At 39.5% G+C, this 17,588-nt stretch overlaps 1 protein-coding gene across 1 annotated transcript in view; it reads right to left on the bottom strand.

Annotated features, from left to right (window-relative positions):
* ADAM22 (ADAM metallopeptidase domain 22) overlaps window positions 1-17,588 on the bottom strand; it is a 138,995-nt gene that overhangs the window by 14,524 nt on the left and 106,883 nt on the right. Inside the window, exons 16-29 of the mRNA XM_059818298.1 lie at window positions 17,309-17,380; window positions 16,698-16,790; window positions 14,556-14,636; window positions 14,277-14,327; window positions 13,927-13,990; window positions 13,300-13,405; window positions 12,219-12,335; window positions 11,341-11,509; window positions 10,262-10,370; window positions 9,199-9,289; window positions 7,840-7,857; window positions 4,707-4,901; window positions 2,052-2,152; window positions 1,424-1,490 (exon numbers count right to left, since the gene is read on the bottom strand). Of these exons, the coding sequence (XP_059674281.1) occupies window positions 1,424-1,490; window positions 2,052-2,152; window positions 4,707-4,901; window positions 7,840-7,857; window positions 9,199-9,289; window positions 10,262-10,370; window positions 11,341-11,509; window positions 12,219-12,335; window positions 13,300-13,405; window positions 13,927-13,990; window positions 14,277-14,327; window positions 14,556-14,636; window positions 16,698-16,790; window positions 17,309-17,380 (1,334 nt within the window). The remainder of the gene's footprint in view (window positions 1-1,423; window positions 1,491-2,051; window positions 2,153-4,706; window positions 4,902-7,839; window positions 7,858-9,198; window positions 9,290-10,261; window positions 10,371-11,340; window positions 11,510-12,218; window positions 12,336-13,299; window positions 13,406-13,926; window positions 13,991-14,276; window positions 14,328-14,555; window positions 14,637-16,697; window positions 16,791-17,308; window positions 17,381-17,588) is intronic.

The following is a 17,588-nucleotide window of genomic DNA, read 5'->3' as shown; positions in this document are numbered from 1 at the left end:
CCCAGTGTACACTTCTGCTGAATGATAGAATAATGGTATCATTAACTTAAACTTCTGTGTTTTTTAACATATTTTGTTTAAGAAATACAATTGGAAAATGAAGGAAGCACAGGACAAATTTCTAAAGAAGAACATGCAATTGCATTTGTATTCTTGGCAGTTTGGTCAGACTAATTTTGCTTTTATCAAACTGTCTCATGCAAAGAGAAAAGAAAATGAGCAAAATAATGCTCCAGTAAGAGTTTATCAGCACAAAGACCAAGAGCACAGGGGCACTTGACAGATAAACTCCTCCAAGGGATGTGGGGCTAAAATTTCTGGTTCCATGTTGCCATTTTGACCATGCAATGTTATTATTGCAATGTGCATCAAACTATTATTTCTGTAACTTGTAACAGAGTGTCTTCTCTATGAACATTTCTGAGCCTACTCACCTCAAGACAGTGCACTGCAGGTGGAAGAAAAGTTTCAGAACAAACTCAAAATCCCAAAACCGAAGAAAGCAGGGCCCAGAGAGGAGTTAGCATTATTAGTTTCCAGCAGGGTTGGTATCAAGCCCATTTGCCCACAGAGGTGCAAAGTTAGTACTAATGATACAGGGAAAGGGCACTGTCATCGCTGCTATGGTCAAAGAAGGGGTCATTCCTATGTGGCGTAAGCGCTGTAAGAGCAGGCCAGTGCTTGACAAGCCCAGAGATTATGGTTCCAGCCATTCACTGTTCATTCACAACAGGAGCCTGAACCAGCAGGCTTAAGTACATAAGAAAGGCTCTTTCCCTGTGGGGAGCACTGCACATGTGGGCTCTTCAGTAAATGTAACCAACAAATCAATATAGAAAGCAACTCTAAGCCGTACAGGAAAGCTCTGGGGATCAGTTGCTTAGTAAGGACTCTCATTACCCATTTATTGCAGGGCTTACTCAAGACTGGCTGTTTAAGGCTTACAACAATAAACTTCAGGGTACTCTCAAAGCAGACAGACACATCTCCTAAAACCTCCAGGCAGGTATGCAGAGATATAAATCTGTAACTCTGCAATGGTCCAACCCAAGATGAAGACAAGGGTAGGAAACAGGTTATCAGAAATTCAGTATTGAACCAGGATACACTCAGCAATGGCAGTTTACTGTAGACAAAAGCCTGCAGTGATGGTGCAGGCTGTCACCATCATTGGGAATTGCTATGGGAACGACTGTGAGGAAGCCTACATAAAAAAGAAAATTGATAGTTAATTTTTAAAGAATACATAAAAAGAGGTTGAAATACATTAGCCAAACCATTTACCAGATTATCAGGCAGCAATCAGAATGGGCCACAGAGCAAAAATGCAGCTGTCTACATTTCAGTACTCTTAATCTCCATCTACAAAACACAAATATGAAAACTGTACTTTCGGGCTTTGCTTTTATAAGTTCAGACTTACTCAGTTGAATTAGATCGTGGCCTAAATCTTTTGCCTCTGACTTTCTTTCTGTTTCCTCCTATATTACCTGAAAGAAATCAAAGGGTAAAGACAAGACGGTAAAAGAACTTGAAACTCACCTGTGTCCCATGCCAAACTGTATATTCTTTTTACATCCCCAGCAAAACAGTCGTTACCTCATTAGCTTTAACCATTTAAAAGTCACAGGTCAGTCCCTCTTGATTTACCTCAGACCAGTTAAACTTGACACTTAGGTGGTCTTTCTCTACTTTTTGCTACAACTGTGCAGAGCAAAAATCTCCTTAATTTCAGCTTTCACTTGAGAAAAACACTAAACACTGCCTGATAAAAACACAGAAGCTGGCAAGAATGAATAGACTTCTTCCTCTTTTTCATGTTAGCTCACACAGAAGGAATGGGAGAAATTAAATGCCATTTCTACATGCCAAAGCATTGTGCAAAAAAGTTATTTGTGTAGGGTGCTTCTAAATACCAATTCCAGGTTAATAACAATCAGCACAATTTTGAGGAGTCATGCTGCTGTCCTAAGATCAGCCAAACTTCCAGCAGAGCAGCAATGGCCCAGAGGCTAGTTTCCACCGTGGCCAGCACAGAGGTTCACACTTACCTTGCCAAGAATTACTCCTAGGCCTCCCATTTTCACAAATGTCTGAAATATGCTTTGTGTCTGGGATCCTTTCACTCCAGGAATGAGATAATCCATTTGACCTGGAATAGGAGGGCTCAGATGTGGTTATTGTTAAGGGTATTGTCTCACATCAGTGTTAGGTCAGCACTTCAGAGTCACATTCCCGAGGCCAGTGACATAACACAGCCTAAGGTCTGTCTGCACTAGCAGAGCATCCAGGATTTCTGGTTAAACCCTGTAGTTACACTTTGCCAGCTGTCCCTGCAGTGGTTTGGCGTGTCCACGTTCAGGAGCCAGGCTTCAGCACTGCTTTCTCCCGTGTCTACTGTGGAAAGCACAAACACCAGCACACACCAGATTTCCAGCTCTGCCCCAGGTCTCAGCTGGAAGATGCTCTTCCAACTGTGCTCCTCTCAAGGTGTTTTTTCCTCACATCCTGCCTGCAGGCTGCCCACTCCCTCCTCGTGCTGTTGCAGGAAAGCTGGGACTGCTTCCCTCTACTCACTGCGACAAGTCTCAGGGGCCCAGGAGTCTGCAATGAACATCCTCCCACCCACAGCTGGTAGCTCCAGTGGAGGGGTAACTGTCTCATCTTTGCTAATTTTGAATTTTTATTATATTTTGTCAGCTAGTCACTACAGTGTATCATTTTAATGCCAAACTCGAAGCAAAAACCAGTCTTTATATCTAGGTGCTTGGTGCAAACTAAAGTTTTACTTTCTTCTTGTATTCCCTCTAAGAGCCAAAGATGTGTTGTGGCAAGGTCCAACACATGGAGTTTTGCAACAGGCTCCCACCTGCTGAACTAGAACTGTGGCTCAGCTGTTTGCTATGAGATCTACAGCTATTACCAAAAGAGAAGAAAACAGGACGAAGTTGAAAACCGGTCAGAACAGATGGCTTTCTTATTACAAAGAAGTTTTGCTTAAAGGATCTATTTCTGTAGTTTTCAAGTCTGAATACTCTTGCATTTTTCAGTCTCTGCTTTCCTTGGAGGGCAGGCGTCTGACAGATGTTCTTCAGTTTCCAGAAGACCAGGCTAATCACAGCCACACTGAATTAAGTCCAGGGTTTCATTAATTCAAACTTACTTACAGCATGAAAGGTCTGAGAACCAACAGATCCATTAACAGATTTTTTAATAATTTTCTCCTCCTAATGGTGTATTTTCAGGTTCAGGAGTGTTTTGCTATATACTGGTTTTGCTGTTTGCTGTTTCATAACAGCAAGAGTTATCATAAAGTCATGTCTCAATCCTCGAACATCCTAATACTAACACTTCATAGCGCTTTCTAGCATGGAGAAGTCCAGGTGGGTAATGGCCCCGTCACTCTAATGTCTCCCAAGAGACGTCATCCATATCTGCTCACAAAGCAAATCAAAACCAGCTCAAAAGGTAGGAAATAGCACTCTGGGCATTGAAATGGGAGGACTATGTCAGCTCCACCACAATGTTAATGGAGTATTTGTCAGACTTACTTTTCCAGACGTTACAGTGGCACAACATACCTGAACTGGGTGGTGGGGAACAACAAAACTCTCTAGTACAGACAGACCTTAGAAGCCATTAGCTTTTTCGAACAAATAATAAACAGAGACACATGAAAGAAATGACGTATGAAAAGAAACAGATACTGAATGAAAGGAAAAACACATTAAATGATATTCATTTAAAAACAAACTTTTTTTCTTAACTGGTATTTGAACCTGCTTACACAAAGCTACGAAAACTTGCTTCCCCAAAACTTTTTAAAAAATTTTATCCAAATGAGAAAAGATTCTCCAACACAAACAGTGCATCATTTAAGATCAACGCTTGCTCCCTGAAAACAAATAATTTATCCACTCACAAATCTAAAAAGCTGAATTTAAAAATTAGAAATCATTAATTAATTCTACACTACCACACAAATTGTTTTAAAGTGCTAGCTGGAGATTTTCAAAATTAAAGGATCTCTAACTGCAGAGGGATGGTGAGCATCATGACCTAATGACCTTAGCAATTACAAATGACTCTCAATGCTTTTCAATGAATTTTCCATTTTAAAATGTTGTTGGGTATTTAAAGTAACTGGAACAATAACAGAATTAGTGAAATCTGATCAAGGGCAAAATCTAATGCCCTCCTTGGTTACTCATAAGAGCAAGCACAAAACTACAGAAAGTCTTTGTAGAATTATTTCCTAAGGTAACCATTTAGTACACTAGTCTAGTAAGTAGAATAAAATGCAAGCACCATCATCTTTAATGTGAAACAGCAATAATATTATCCAGAACTCTAGGTCAACTCAGTGAATTAATGACGCTGACAAATAAAGATATAAAATAATATTTATATTGAACAGTTTATAACTATAATTGAAGCAAGACAGTGTTTCTTTTCTTTGATTACATGACCATGATTTAAAAAATTGTTGTTCTTTAATTTTTTTTTTTGAACCAGCAATTATTATTACAACCTACTTGAAAACAATTCTCAAGCAGGGAGATAATGAAAATTTGATTAACCAAAAACTTGTTTATTCTGGACTAATTGTAATAATTAGCAGCTCAGAGCATGTGAGAAAAATCAGTAATCAAAGCACAAAAGATGCTATTTCAAATATTCCACAAAGAAAGAAGAAAGAATCAAACCTGCTGCAAAACAATGAAATGTTCTGACTAATGGAATAATGGGTGATGGAACAGGTAGAAATCTGAAAATGCGACAGAAAAGCAGACCTCTTCTTAGAACTAGATGCAGAATTTGTGCTGACTCCAGGAGGCATGTCGCTATAAAAAGAGTCGGCCTCTCCAGGCTTTTTTACATAATCTCCCTGGGGTATTTGTCTAAAGTATAATAAACATCGTAGAGTCAGAAAACATGACAGGCACCAGCACACACACAAACATGCACAAATATTAGTTCAAAAGGAAGAGGCAAGGATAGTGACCCTTGAGCAAACCTGTCAACCACACACAATAAGCCTATTAATAAATAATTCAACCATCTGAGAGAAAACTCCCACATGCTTCTGATATGTGCAGAAAAGTGGATTATGTGGTTTTGGTAAGGGAAAACAAGGAACGTTTCACTGATGATCTCTGATCACAATTTTCAAAGTGAATAGTTTGTGGTTCTTGAAACATTGGATAACCAAGTTCAGACATTTCAAATGGCTCATCGCACCGGCTGCGAAAAGCATCCCCAGGTGCATTACAAGTACTGCAGCTTGAGCTGAATGCATGCCTGCATCAAAAAGGACTTCAGGAAAAGTGAATACTTTTTTCCTTCTGAGGTAGATGCTTTCCATTTAATTTTTGTGATCATTATTGAATTCAAGAACAGCAACCTGCTGAATTGTTTAAAACTCGGGAGGAGAAAAACCTCCAGTTTATTAACTTTTTTCTTGTGCAGGGGAACTAATGCCAGTGTCAGAGGTTCTCAGCTACTCCTGATTACCACAGTAGACTCAATCTGCCAAGACACACAAAAATAATGCCACACATATCTGACAATAGTTTATCCTTTTCCAGTACTAGAAGCTTGGTTATGGTGCATAAAACTATCTATGCATTAGAAAGTCCTAAGCAAGCTACGCAACTTTTTTGCAGATGGTGAATTCATTGCCAGCAGAAAAACTGCCATGCAAATACTCCAGTTACAGTTCCACCAAGTTGAAAAATTCTCCCTAGTACAAGTAGCTACTTTGAAAGTTGGCTATATCAAAATACCAGCAACTTAATTATCTATTCAGCCTTGCACTTTCCAAGGCCTTTTTGCTTCAGTCTGCCCCTGTTAAGATGTGCACTTATCAGAAGGTTGATTCACATTCAGATTGTGTCCAACTACAGACCTGAACTGGGCTCTCTTCATTCCATATCTGAATTTCTAATGCTCCTAAAGTATTTAAAATATATTATTATATGGCACATAAATCATTAGTGTAACACAGTACTTCCACACTATCTCTTCTAGCATCTCTCAAGTCTCGGTTCTTGCCCATTCCTTAGCCAGTACATCGGTGTGTTAGGAGTTGACTCCGTGTGGGCAGCTCTGCTCTCCAGGCTTCCTCCAGTAAACTGCCCTCTCGCTACTCCGTCAGAAAGAACTTCTCCCATGTAGCTGTGCCCTTTAAGCCACACTATCCCAGCTCACAGAATCCTTGCTAATTTGCTCTTTTTATTACTTTCAGTTTACTCATTTCAGTTGCTTAGTACTACCAAATATCATTCCTTATGTAATGCTCAAAAATACCTCAACAGCTTGTTTTCATCTTTATTTTAGAAGTAATCATAAACAATTAAAAAAAAGGAACACACTGGACACTCTGATGGATGTCTGGTTTTTCCATCTATGGAGCACTCCTTGTACATACCCAAAATTATTCTATTTAGAAGTCAGCCTATAGAACTTCATTTTCTGCATGAAACAGATTTAGTTGCTAAATATCTGCATCATCTTTAAAATGATGGAGCCCTCCATCATCTTCAAAAGCCTCAGCTTATGCTGGTTTCCACTCTGCCCATGCCCACAGACACAGCTGCAAACTGACTGCACACTCACAGCTCTCTGCCCACATACTAATTTCTGGAGATGAGGGAATTTGAAAAAGTTAGATTCTCTAATACTCCAATGCAAATATGCACGGGGGCGGTCTCTTTCTGTATTTCAAGGTTTTGGCTGCTCTGTCCTCAGCCAACACTGATACACCCACCGTTGAGTGACTTGATGGCCATGTTAGTCTGTGCTTACAGATACATCCTGTGCCACTTAAGCAGCACCAAACCCTGAAGTTCTGCTTTCCTTGTGCCAGGTGACATTTCCTATCCACCAACCTCTCCACAAGGCTTGACTTCAATAGCTCTGCCTTTTTCCCATTACCGTTCCTACCACCTATCTAACCTTGTAGTGTGAAACCAGCACTTGTCAGAGCTTTTCTGCTTTTTGCAAGTATTTTGAGCCTGGCAGAGAAAGCGCTACACAGGTAGTGGAAACGGAGAACAAGCACAACAGGTAGCGGCAACAAACAAAGCAGCAGCTTGGACCAGGAGGTGGTGATACAGGCGGAAAACAGGGGAATTGGAGAAACCCTCTTATCTGCAGGGGACTGGGAGAGGAAGGAGCCGACTCCTTCCCAGAAGACCCACCTGCTGGGGAGATGACTGATCAAAGGGAGGTGGTCGGTCTTCCAGGAGCCAAACCCCAGTCACGAGGAACTGTTTGGTTTTTGCCACAAGCTTGAAAGGGTGAAAGCTTAGCCCTGTACTGAAGATGGTACTGTGCTTTAGCTACAAATCAATCAAGCAGGGTGGCGGGAAAGAACGGGCTCTTCATTTGCACAGCAATTTAACTGCGTTGTATTTTTAACTGCAAAGAAGCTCCAGGAATGAATTTGTCTCAAAAGGCTCCTGAACATCATGTTAATATTAATTATTCAATCTCAGCCTCCCAAGAGCGCTTTCATCTTTCATAGCAGATTTTCAGTCTCTCTTATTGGAAATATTCTCTTGTTTTTCTAAATAAAATAGTCTATCTCAGAAGTAAACATTATTTTTGCTCCTAAATCCAGTGAAATCAGGATTTCAAGCAATGCATTTATAGAATAAATACCAACTTCATATATTCAAGCAAGTATTATTTAACATATGATAATTCAACACTATATTTTCTTTATAGAAAATACAGTGATCACCGTATTTTCTTTACAGCATGTAAATGACCAAGAGAGAAGAAAAGCTATTTTCAGAGCTTTCTAAAACACATTCCATTAGTTTTATCACATACCTCTGTCTTCTGTAGTTTCTTTCCATACAAAGAGAAGAGAAAGAAAGAAGAGTGAGTTATCAGTATGCACGTATACATGGTCAGTAAGAGAAAAAAAAATGTAAAGAGAAAAGCAATGTATGCAGAATGAAATTTTTGCTCAAAATATTTCTACAGAAAACACTTCTGAAATAAACATACTCATAAACATACTAAATCAGAATAAACAAAGAAAATATATTCATGATGGCTAAACTCAGTGCTAAGTTGGAGGTGCAGTTTATGAGTTTACGTCTATTCACTGTGAAGCTGCTAGTGAAAGGTGCACTCTTGCCCTCCACATCCAAAAACTGATCCCACTGGCTAGATGTGATCTCAAAATGAGCCCTTAACTTTTGGAGTTGTACTCAAAATAGAAGTCTAGATTTTCAGATACAGCCAGAAGCTGAGGGTGATATACCAAGACAGCATAACCTACCTTTTTACTATCCTAATCTTCACGCTTCTTTCCAAATGCTTCTTTCATTATGTACTTCTGAGCTGCCCTCAGCCCACCTCAGTCTAACAAACCAGCAGGGGATCTGCCAGTTCATTACGCCAAACTGCTGGGGCCGTGTCCCAGCTACAGCACTGCCTGCAGCTGAACCTGCCCTGCCCTGCCCTCCAAGCACACCAAGGACCCGTGGAGGAAGGACTTCAAGAGCCAGTCTCACCCAAACACGAGTGACAAAGTAAGAACCTTGAATCTTTTTTTAATACATGCAAAAAACCTAAACCCCTCTGTTTTTAGAAGAAATTCACAACAGGAGAAAACTGAAAAAGATCAGTTAGGCTAAAAAAACCCATTCTGCCTTTCAGTGAGTGGAACACTGACAGCTCTACACCAGGAGAGAACTTGCACCTTATTTGCAAATTACAGATCCCTCTCTTACCGAAAAATGCGCCTGAATTAATTTCAGGTTAAGCTGACTGAATATAAACACCTGTTTAAGAAGCCTATGGTTAAATGCTTTACTGACTGACTGAAGGATAATCTTGCTAAATTTACTTCATCATTAGGGAAGATTTATAATTGAATCAGACTGTGTTCTTGTATTTCCTTTGTCAGATACAGTAAAATCATAATCTGATCGTCTATGAAAAAAGAAAAGAAAATAACTAAGTAAGAAATAAATTTCAAACCTGGATCAAGCTCTCCAAAACCACATACACACGTAAGAATTGCTTGAAAAAAGCTATACTATAAAAATGTCACTGTACAAGTATAATCCAATTTGGATTTTTTACATTATGTTTGAATTGTTCTTTTCATGACATTATCAGCTATCAGATGAAATAAACATATTTTTAACCGTATTAAGAAGAACACAATTTACTTACTTGTAACCCCAACCAGTTATTCCTAAAACGAGAGCCAACACTAAAATGGTGCCAGCAATAGCCCCTATTATTATATTTGTGCTAACAACACCTGGAAACACAAGAAAGGGGAAAAATATACAGGGTTTTAGGAGAAAAAGATACAAAACCAGTAAATGCATTGTCTTTCAAAACCCTGCTTGGACAACTTGCACTAGACTGATTAACTGTAACCAGTGATATAATCTTGAAGTATAGCATGGACATAAACAGATCATTTGTAAATCAAGCTTTGAACTCTGTGCCTGTTTCCCTTAACTGAACACTTGCTACATGGGAAAGTTATGCCAGGTATGCCAATATGTTACCAATATTAAACTGCTGTAGTTTACATCCTTATAACCTGCCTGGCAAATACATGCTTACATTGGAATAAAAGTGACTTTTTTTGTTTTTGCTCAAAACCCTTCCATAGCTGAATAAACTAACCAAAAGGGACATTCTGGAAGATGGCAAAACTGTCCCCCCACAGAATTTATAATGAAAGACATTTACACCCTCATTTTTCCACAATATATCTTTCTCTTGTATGCAAGTCTAAAGATGAATAAAAACTTTCACTCAAAAAAACATAAAATCCAAAAAATTGGTGTGCCAACATTCTGCATATTGGCCATGTATAAAAAATCGACTCTACAAATAAAAACCAATCATGTAAGCAACATTACCTTTCCATCTAGACACGAGAAGTCCCAGTAACTTTTTGCTTGTCCTAATCTACCAATGTACTTAATAAAGCCACTCAGATCATTGGGACAAACAAGGTACAACTGGACACACTGGTACCAGCCCCGCGAGGTGTACTGAGTGCTTGTGAGCAGCATCACTCACACCCAGCCCCAGATCTGAGACCTCATTCACAAACACTGAGTGCTTCTGCTGTGAGAGAAAGGGAAGGGAATGAGCCTCCTAATAGTGCATCATGTTGTATGCTAACTGAAAGAGCAGGAGATCTAGTTTTGCTTAATGAACCTTCCTCAAATCCAAGCTTTTCCAGTTATTGCTAAAAATTCTAACAACCTACCTTTATTGATGGCATCTTTATCAAAAAATATATCATCTTTGATGCGAGAACTGCAGTCATCTCCTCCCCAGAATCGGTCACAGACACACTTTATTTCATTGCTACAAACCTGCAGCCAAAAGTATAGCTCAGAATAAAATCATAAAATTAATGTATTCCCATAATTAATACCTACAGTATACATACAGTCATATAGCACTGATTTTGACTGCCTGCAAAATTTTGAAAAACATTTTAATATACAGCAATTTTAATTTATATGTTAGATATAAATTTATTAAATGTATTATTGTACTTTTTATATAAATATATGTAGTATGTATTAAGTATCTTAATATATTTTAATGTAATATATATTTAATAAAGCTATTTATAATTGCTTTGGGAGACTCTGAACCTCAATGATTCTATTTTTTCAAAATATGATGAAGTGGTTAATTTCAAATAAAGAAGGGAGATCTAATGCAGTCTAAAAGACAAAAGACGTTATGAGAGAACAAATCCTTTGATCTCAGCTCAGCCGTAGGAACCTGGACACTCTTTCAAACTGTGTGAATGACTAAGGCACTTGCCAGGGCCACAGCAAAGCCATAGGCTGTGCACTGAGCGGAGAAGCTGCCACTAGCCAAGAGCCAGCTCACTGCCCTCTTCTCTAGAGCAAAGTCCAACAAAAGCCAACAACTTTATGAACCTTTTTGGCTGTTGACATAATACAGAGGGAAATAAAAAGAGCATCTGGAAGGACAGAGACCCAAGTTTCTCAGTTCTTAAACCCCTATATTCTTCAGTACGTTGCCTGAGGAAATACCAAGTTAGCAGAAGTGATAGCAAAAGAATTGATCGATAAAATTTTTGCAAAACTAATACGTACTTACTGTGAGTCATTGTTTAAGATGCCTTGAATGGTATGCATTTTGCTTATTTACATGCCTCCTCCCCCTTTCCTTTTCAAAAGCTTCTCCAGTATAAAGACTTCTAGAGTCACGCCGCTGGCTTCCTGAAAGGTCTAGCTAATACACTACACAACGCCAGATACTCAGCAAAAACAGGAAAAAGGATGAAAGAGTACAAGAACATACACCGTGTCCTGAACAAATTTGGCTGTCTGTGGTGCCTGGGCAGGTACTGAAGTTGAAGGCCTCGGTGGGGAGGCAGCGATGCTCAAGGCACACCATGTTCGGCCCGCATGGCGTCCCATTCTCCACATAGCCCAGGTCCGTCTCCTCATCAAGCTTCACATGGCCACCACTGCAAAATAACCAAGAGGACCCCAGAGACTTGTGCTGTGATTAGATGGAACTGCTTGAGGAACTGGGCTCTGGGCTGCTGCCTTCATTTCTGTCTGTGTTATGCGATGCCCAGGACCAGGAAAGAGAAAGCATTGGCTTATTTACCTCACTGGCCCTACGGTGAAACAAACCAAAACGCAGTATATCTACATCAAACAAATTAATTTAATGGTGAAAACGAAGACCATTTTTCCTGTGTAAAAGCTAGTGTCGGATAAAACATTGAGTTTACTTGTGTAGGACTTTGTTTCATTTTACAGTTGTGTGAAGCTATGAGAACACACCAGGTCTATAATTGGGATTCAGCTAACATATGGCAACATATTAAGCTGCCAGTTAGCTTTGGCAGTGCAGGCATATGTCTAAGTATTTTGAGTACATTAAGTACTTCACAAACATGAAAGAATGTAAAATCAAGAGGCCAAGAGTATTATGTCTCTACAGGCAAAATTAACTACTACACAGAGGGGACTGCAAAACAGCTGCACTCCCCACATGTAGTCAAGCTGCTGAAGCTTAACAAGGGTTGAGCTAGAATAATGGTTATGTGTTAACAGAAAAAAAAAATTAATGGAAACAGTTGTTCTCCACTTAGGAATGAGAAAGCTGCTTTTCCATGCAAGATGGATATTGATTGTGTCTGTTCTGTTTTCAGGATTTCCAATTACCTGCAATTGTAGACTCTTCCAAACTGCAAGACTGACGATGTGATTTCACCATCAAGTTCTCCAAGTCTGGGCACACTGGATATATTGGAGCACAGAAGGTATCCACAAAGCACATCCCTGCATTTAGAGAGTAAACAGATACTCACTGAAAAGAAAATTCAGTAAAAACGGACAATCAAAAAAATGTGGTTTTCTTCACTTGCTTTGTAACGTATTTGTTATTCCTTGCTTTTCTCCCACTGACAGTAACTCCCATAAATAATGTCTTGTTTCCCAAGAAAATTGCTCTCCTCGGAGCTTAGACTGGGAAAAGAGTCTTTTTTAAGATATATTATCAAAAATGCTCTGAGTAATAGCAAGCAGGGAGCTGTCAAGAACAAAACACATCAAATTGATTTATTATCCTATTAAGATAGAGTAACTGGCCCATAGAGGAGAAGCAGTAGATACTGGCTTTAAAAAACCATATGACACATATGTAAGGGAACTAGAGACACCAAGTTTAATTCAACTGTTGAAGGGATTTTACAACTCGTGTGGAGACTTGTGCACTGTCTGGCCTCTCCTGTACTACTGAATATTTTTTACTCATGAATTTGTAGTGGAACAAAAGTAAAGTTATCAAATCTGCACAGAAAGGTGGGAAAGGACATTAGTTCACCTGTAGACAGTACTATAATTCAAATGGCATTGACAGAATGGAGGACTCATGAAAAAACAGGGTGCAGTTTGATGAGGACTGGTGAAAGGTTCAGAAATGCAATGGCGCAGCATAAAAGGTGACCACCACACTGAGACATGAAACCACAGGCTGCACTCCTCTGCACTGCTAAGCCTCACCAAGAGCACTAGGACCACTTTTGTCCAAGTGCTCCCAAAACTCAGATGATGCTCTTGTTGACAGAGATCATCTCCTCTTGACACTCCTCTCCCTCCAGAATTTCCTGCACTAAGGTCTGCAGAAGAAGGCCAGGAGAAGTCAGTTCTGTACAGAAGTTTTTTCAGCCTCTTCACGCCAGCTAAAGAACTGGATCAGGGATAAAAATCTCATACCAGTTGTTTTCTAAATGGATCAACTTACTGTTTATTGCACTGTATCCAAGAGTCCTTGTCTCTTCCACAGTTTCCTTTCTCAGTCCCTTCAATATTCAGCTTCTCATAGCAGTACCTGTCAGCAGCTGTCACTTCTAAAAACAGAAACAAATCTCTTCTAAGATGATGAAGAGTTCGAAAAGCCAGGTCCTGGGAAATGGCAATGCACAATCAAAGCAAGCAGAGCTTCCCAATCTGTGAACTGCAGGACCAATAGTCTGCAGGTGTCCTGTGAAACTCTGCACAGTGTTCTCAATTAAAAGTTTTATGTTGGCACCACAGGACTGTTTTAAGATTTTGTTCAGATCGACCAGGGTTTATTGGTCAAAAATGTCCAGAAGCCACTGAAATAAATCAATAAAAATGAGTATAGGCTCCCTAGGTGGTTATTAATGACAAGTTAAACCTAAGACTTCAGAATAATCACCAGTAAGTTAACCAACACTAGAGAAAGAGCTGGAAAAGAGGATGGAAAGACAAAAAGAGGAGGGAAGAGGGGAAGGGACATACAGTCCTAGCTGGTTTTAATGGTTCTGAATATGTCTCTTCCATAACTTTTCTCAAAGATAATCTTTCAAGCCACATGACTGACTTAGAAACAATAACATTCACTCACTTTCACCCCAGATATATTTACACTGCCGGTCCCTGGTTTTACATCGTCCTCCAAAGCAAATACCCTAGAAAAGAAAGAAAAAACACAGAAAAAGTTTCAAGTAACTTGATTTTCCAAAATATGTATTTGTTTAATATACAGATCTGTCAAATGCTTTATATTGAGGCAACTACTACCTGATTCTACTTTCTGTTCATTTAAATGCTTAGCTCCAAAATATAACTAGCACCCAAAACTCAGGAATGTCAGCAGAACTGTCCCAGATGACTTCCAAAGATCTTTAACCAAAATATATACAAAGCAACCTATAAAAGCATAAAGAATGTAAAACAAATTGACGTGCTAATTACCTGCTTGTTATCACATGAATATCCATCCATTTTATGAATATTGGGAGAACACTATAGAAAGAGAAAATAACTAATAGATCATAGATCAGACAAACATGGAAGCAAAGCATACAACAAATGTTGTATGGAAAATTATTTCAGTATCATGCTGTTTTTTTCAGAATCAGCAGGTTTAATTCATTCTTTATACACCTTACTATACAAAACAGTAACATTCATACTGATTGAGAGACTACAGGTGGGTTTTTTCATCTCTTGGATAGAAGATATAAAAATCACCTGACTGGAATTTCCTGTGCAGTTCTCTGCAATATCACAATCATTCACTGCTTCTCGGCACAAAACTCCTTTAGGTTCAAACTGAAAAAAATGGACAGAATATTAGGGTCTTGATTTCTTCATATCTTGCCTTAAATTCAATGCTTTCTTAGAGTTTTAACTAAAATGAAAAATGGGAAATTTTCACATGCTGACTGAAGTGGGAAGACTCCTTTCCCTGGTGTGGACATTGCACCTGTCAAGCCACTGGCCATTTACTGGTGCAAGTGGTACCACTCTCTGAGGCACCCCCTCCTGACTGCATCAAGTGTGGGGCTGAGCCAGCTAAGTGCTATCCCGGGACACAGGACCCCTGGCGTTTATCAAACCAATACTGCAGTGGCTTGCAGCATTATCTTGACTAGGTCATTGCACCGTTTTGTGACTATTTTATTCTTCTTTATAAAACAGGGAGAACGATCCTGATCTTCTTTCTAGGGATGAAGAACAGTGCTAAGCTTTAGGTATAAACACTATGGTTATTACAACGCTCCATTGTAGAACAGATAAATGTACTGAATTCCATACAGTTTGACACCCTTTTCTAAGTGAACAGATATTTAACAACGAAAAATGTATCAGTGACGTAAAATAGGCATTTTGGTTAAAGACTTCTGTGCTCTCAAGACCTGTAAGAGCAGGAAGACATCCCATTAGTGGCAACTGTTAGTGCAGACCCCATATTTTCCCTGAAAGGTTTCTTAAGTCTGTGATACCCAGTTCATTTTGCAGCTCTGTGACTTTTTTTCCTGGATCTGCATGCTCATACATTTTTTTGGGGACAACTGCTAACTCCACAGCTGGTGTGAACAGGCATATGTCAGTGGAACAGCTAGACTCTGGTACTTTCTCAGCCTTCAGCTTATCTTTTCTCTACCAGTCTCTGGAAAAATGCAGACAGGAAAGTTGTCAGAGACACTACAGATGCTGGGATGTACACCCACCATGTTTTGCTTACAATCCCCCCTTCACTCCTGCTTTCAGGCAGGGTATTACAGGGGAAGGTAACCCCAAGTTTGGGAACTGTTATATATGGCCTTTTGAGTTGTCCTGATTAAGACCTCCTAGGGACACATGTTTTGCAAAATTCTGCCTTTCTCTTCATTGGCTCACCCTCGCCACTCTGAATGTAGATAAACCCCTGACTCATTTGCAAAAATAATGTAAGTACACAGAAGCTTAATTTTTTTCTGAGAGTCTTATATGGTGCCTGTGTGACTTGGATACTTGAACAAAATTCACCCACATTGGCAATCTACTAATCTTTTACATTATATTGAAAAAAAGGAATGTGCTTAGGGAAATGTGATCTCTTCCAGCATAATCTGTGCTTTTTCTTTTTTTAGCATTAGGATGAGCATGAAGTCAAGAATGTGGTCCACAGTTATTACTAAAGTTCCTCCTAAGGAAATGAAACCCACAAATGCCCACAGACAAAGACAAAAGTATCACACATAGTACACCACAGTTTTAATAACATTAATAATAATTATCATTATTACTAAATTAGTATAAACAACTATTTGAAGTCATATTTAGCTGGGCTCCCTTACAGCCAAGATCTGGTTAAACCTCCTTTACTCAATGGGATTTCAGTCAGTCTAAACATAAGGAGACACAGGCAGACCTAACTAAAATTGAAGTCAGGTGTCTTTTAGATGAACAGTTCTGAATAGTTCTGCTAGCTGTGTATTTTTGGGTTTTTTTACAATATCCTTCTCTTGGGCCTCTGTGGTATGATTTTCCCATTCAGTCTCATGGGCCAAATCCAGAGCAACACGTAAGGTGTTGGGAGAAGCATATGGGTAAGGACATGCATATTTGAACATCTAATGAAACCTCGTGGAACTTCAACCTGATTCAAGCTTTTCTGAAACTGAAAGGCTTTAATTCACCTCTGCATTTGATCACAATTCCTGCCCCAAGAAGCCCAGACTAAAAGACAGAGAATAGCTGCAGATGAACCAGTTTTCAGCTAATTTTAAAATGCATGCTTTCAGAAAAGGCAACACGAAGTCTGCAAGGAAAAAGACGTGCTGTGGTGCCTGTAGCCACCTGGATGCATTACCGTCAGGACGCTGCAGTGAAGGTCACTGCCCTTACCCGGCACTTCCGACAGCAAAGCCCGTTGCTGCACTGGGAACCTGCCGTCAGGGTGCAAGTATTGCAGCACTCTCCTCCTTCACTGGCACACTCCTGAGGAACACACACATTTATAACAGAATACATGGGAAAAGCAGATGAGCCCCAAGCTCTCTTATTACTTCTCATCTTAGCGTGCTACCTGAACAGATTTTTAACCAAGCTTTTAGGCACCTGGAGGTGCATGCACTGTCATGTACGAAGCTCATGCACAGCTGTTTGCTATGCAATATAGGAAATAACTTTCCTAACTTCACAGTGTTAATCACTAAATACTGACATTTTAGCACTGAGCAGAGTCATGTTCCCATCTAGGAAAACACTTTAACATCTTTCAAGGCCTGATTCTGCACAGGTAGCTGTTGCTATTACTCTTCAGAATTTGTGTGGTGATAAAACAAAAAAGCTGGCCCACATTGTGTTAAACATGATGGAAAAATGTAAGAAATGACGAGTCCCTTGCCGCAGGACCTTAACATTGCCTGTCTTCCTCCAGTTAAAGTCAACAGCAGTGATGGGCAGCACCATGTCCTGGAGAATCTAGCTGTTAATTTAAAGTACATTGCACTCACTGCTATCGTCCCACAGTCACACTCTTCTCCATCTTCCACAAAGCCATTACCACATTCCGGAGGATCCAGAAGCTGCAGGGCAAAATCAGAAATCAAAGGGCATGTCTCTCCTAAGGGAATCCATGTCATATTTATTCTGTACAACATGTTTGTTTAGCTAGCACTCCAAATGCATTAACCAAAATGCAATATCCACAACTCAGGAAGAAGCAGACTAGAAACAACACAAACGAAATGTGAGAGAATGAACAATGCTGTGAATTAATTCAGCAATACTGCA

Source organism: Gavia stellata, chromosome 6, assembly GCF_030936135.1.
Source record: "Gavia stellata isolate bGavSte3 chromosome 6, bGavSte3.hap2, whole genome shotgun sequence".
NCBI classification, from domain to species: Eukaryota; Metazoa; Chordata; class Aves; order Gaviiformes; family Gaviidae; genus Gavia; species Gavia stellata.
Note: the sequence above shows the minus strand (reverse complement) of the source record. Positions and strands in the feature narration are given on the sequence as shown.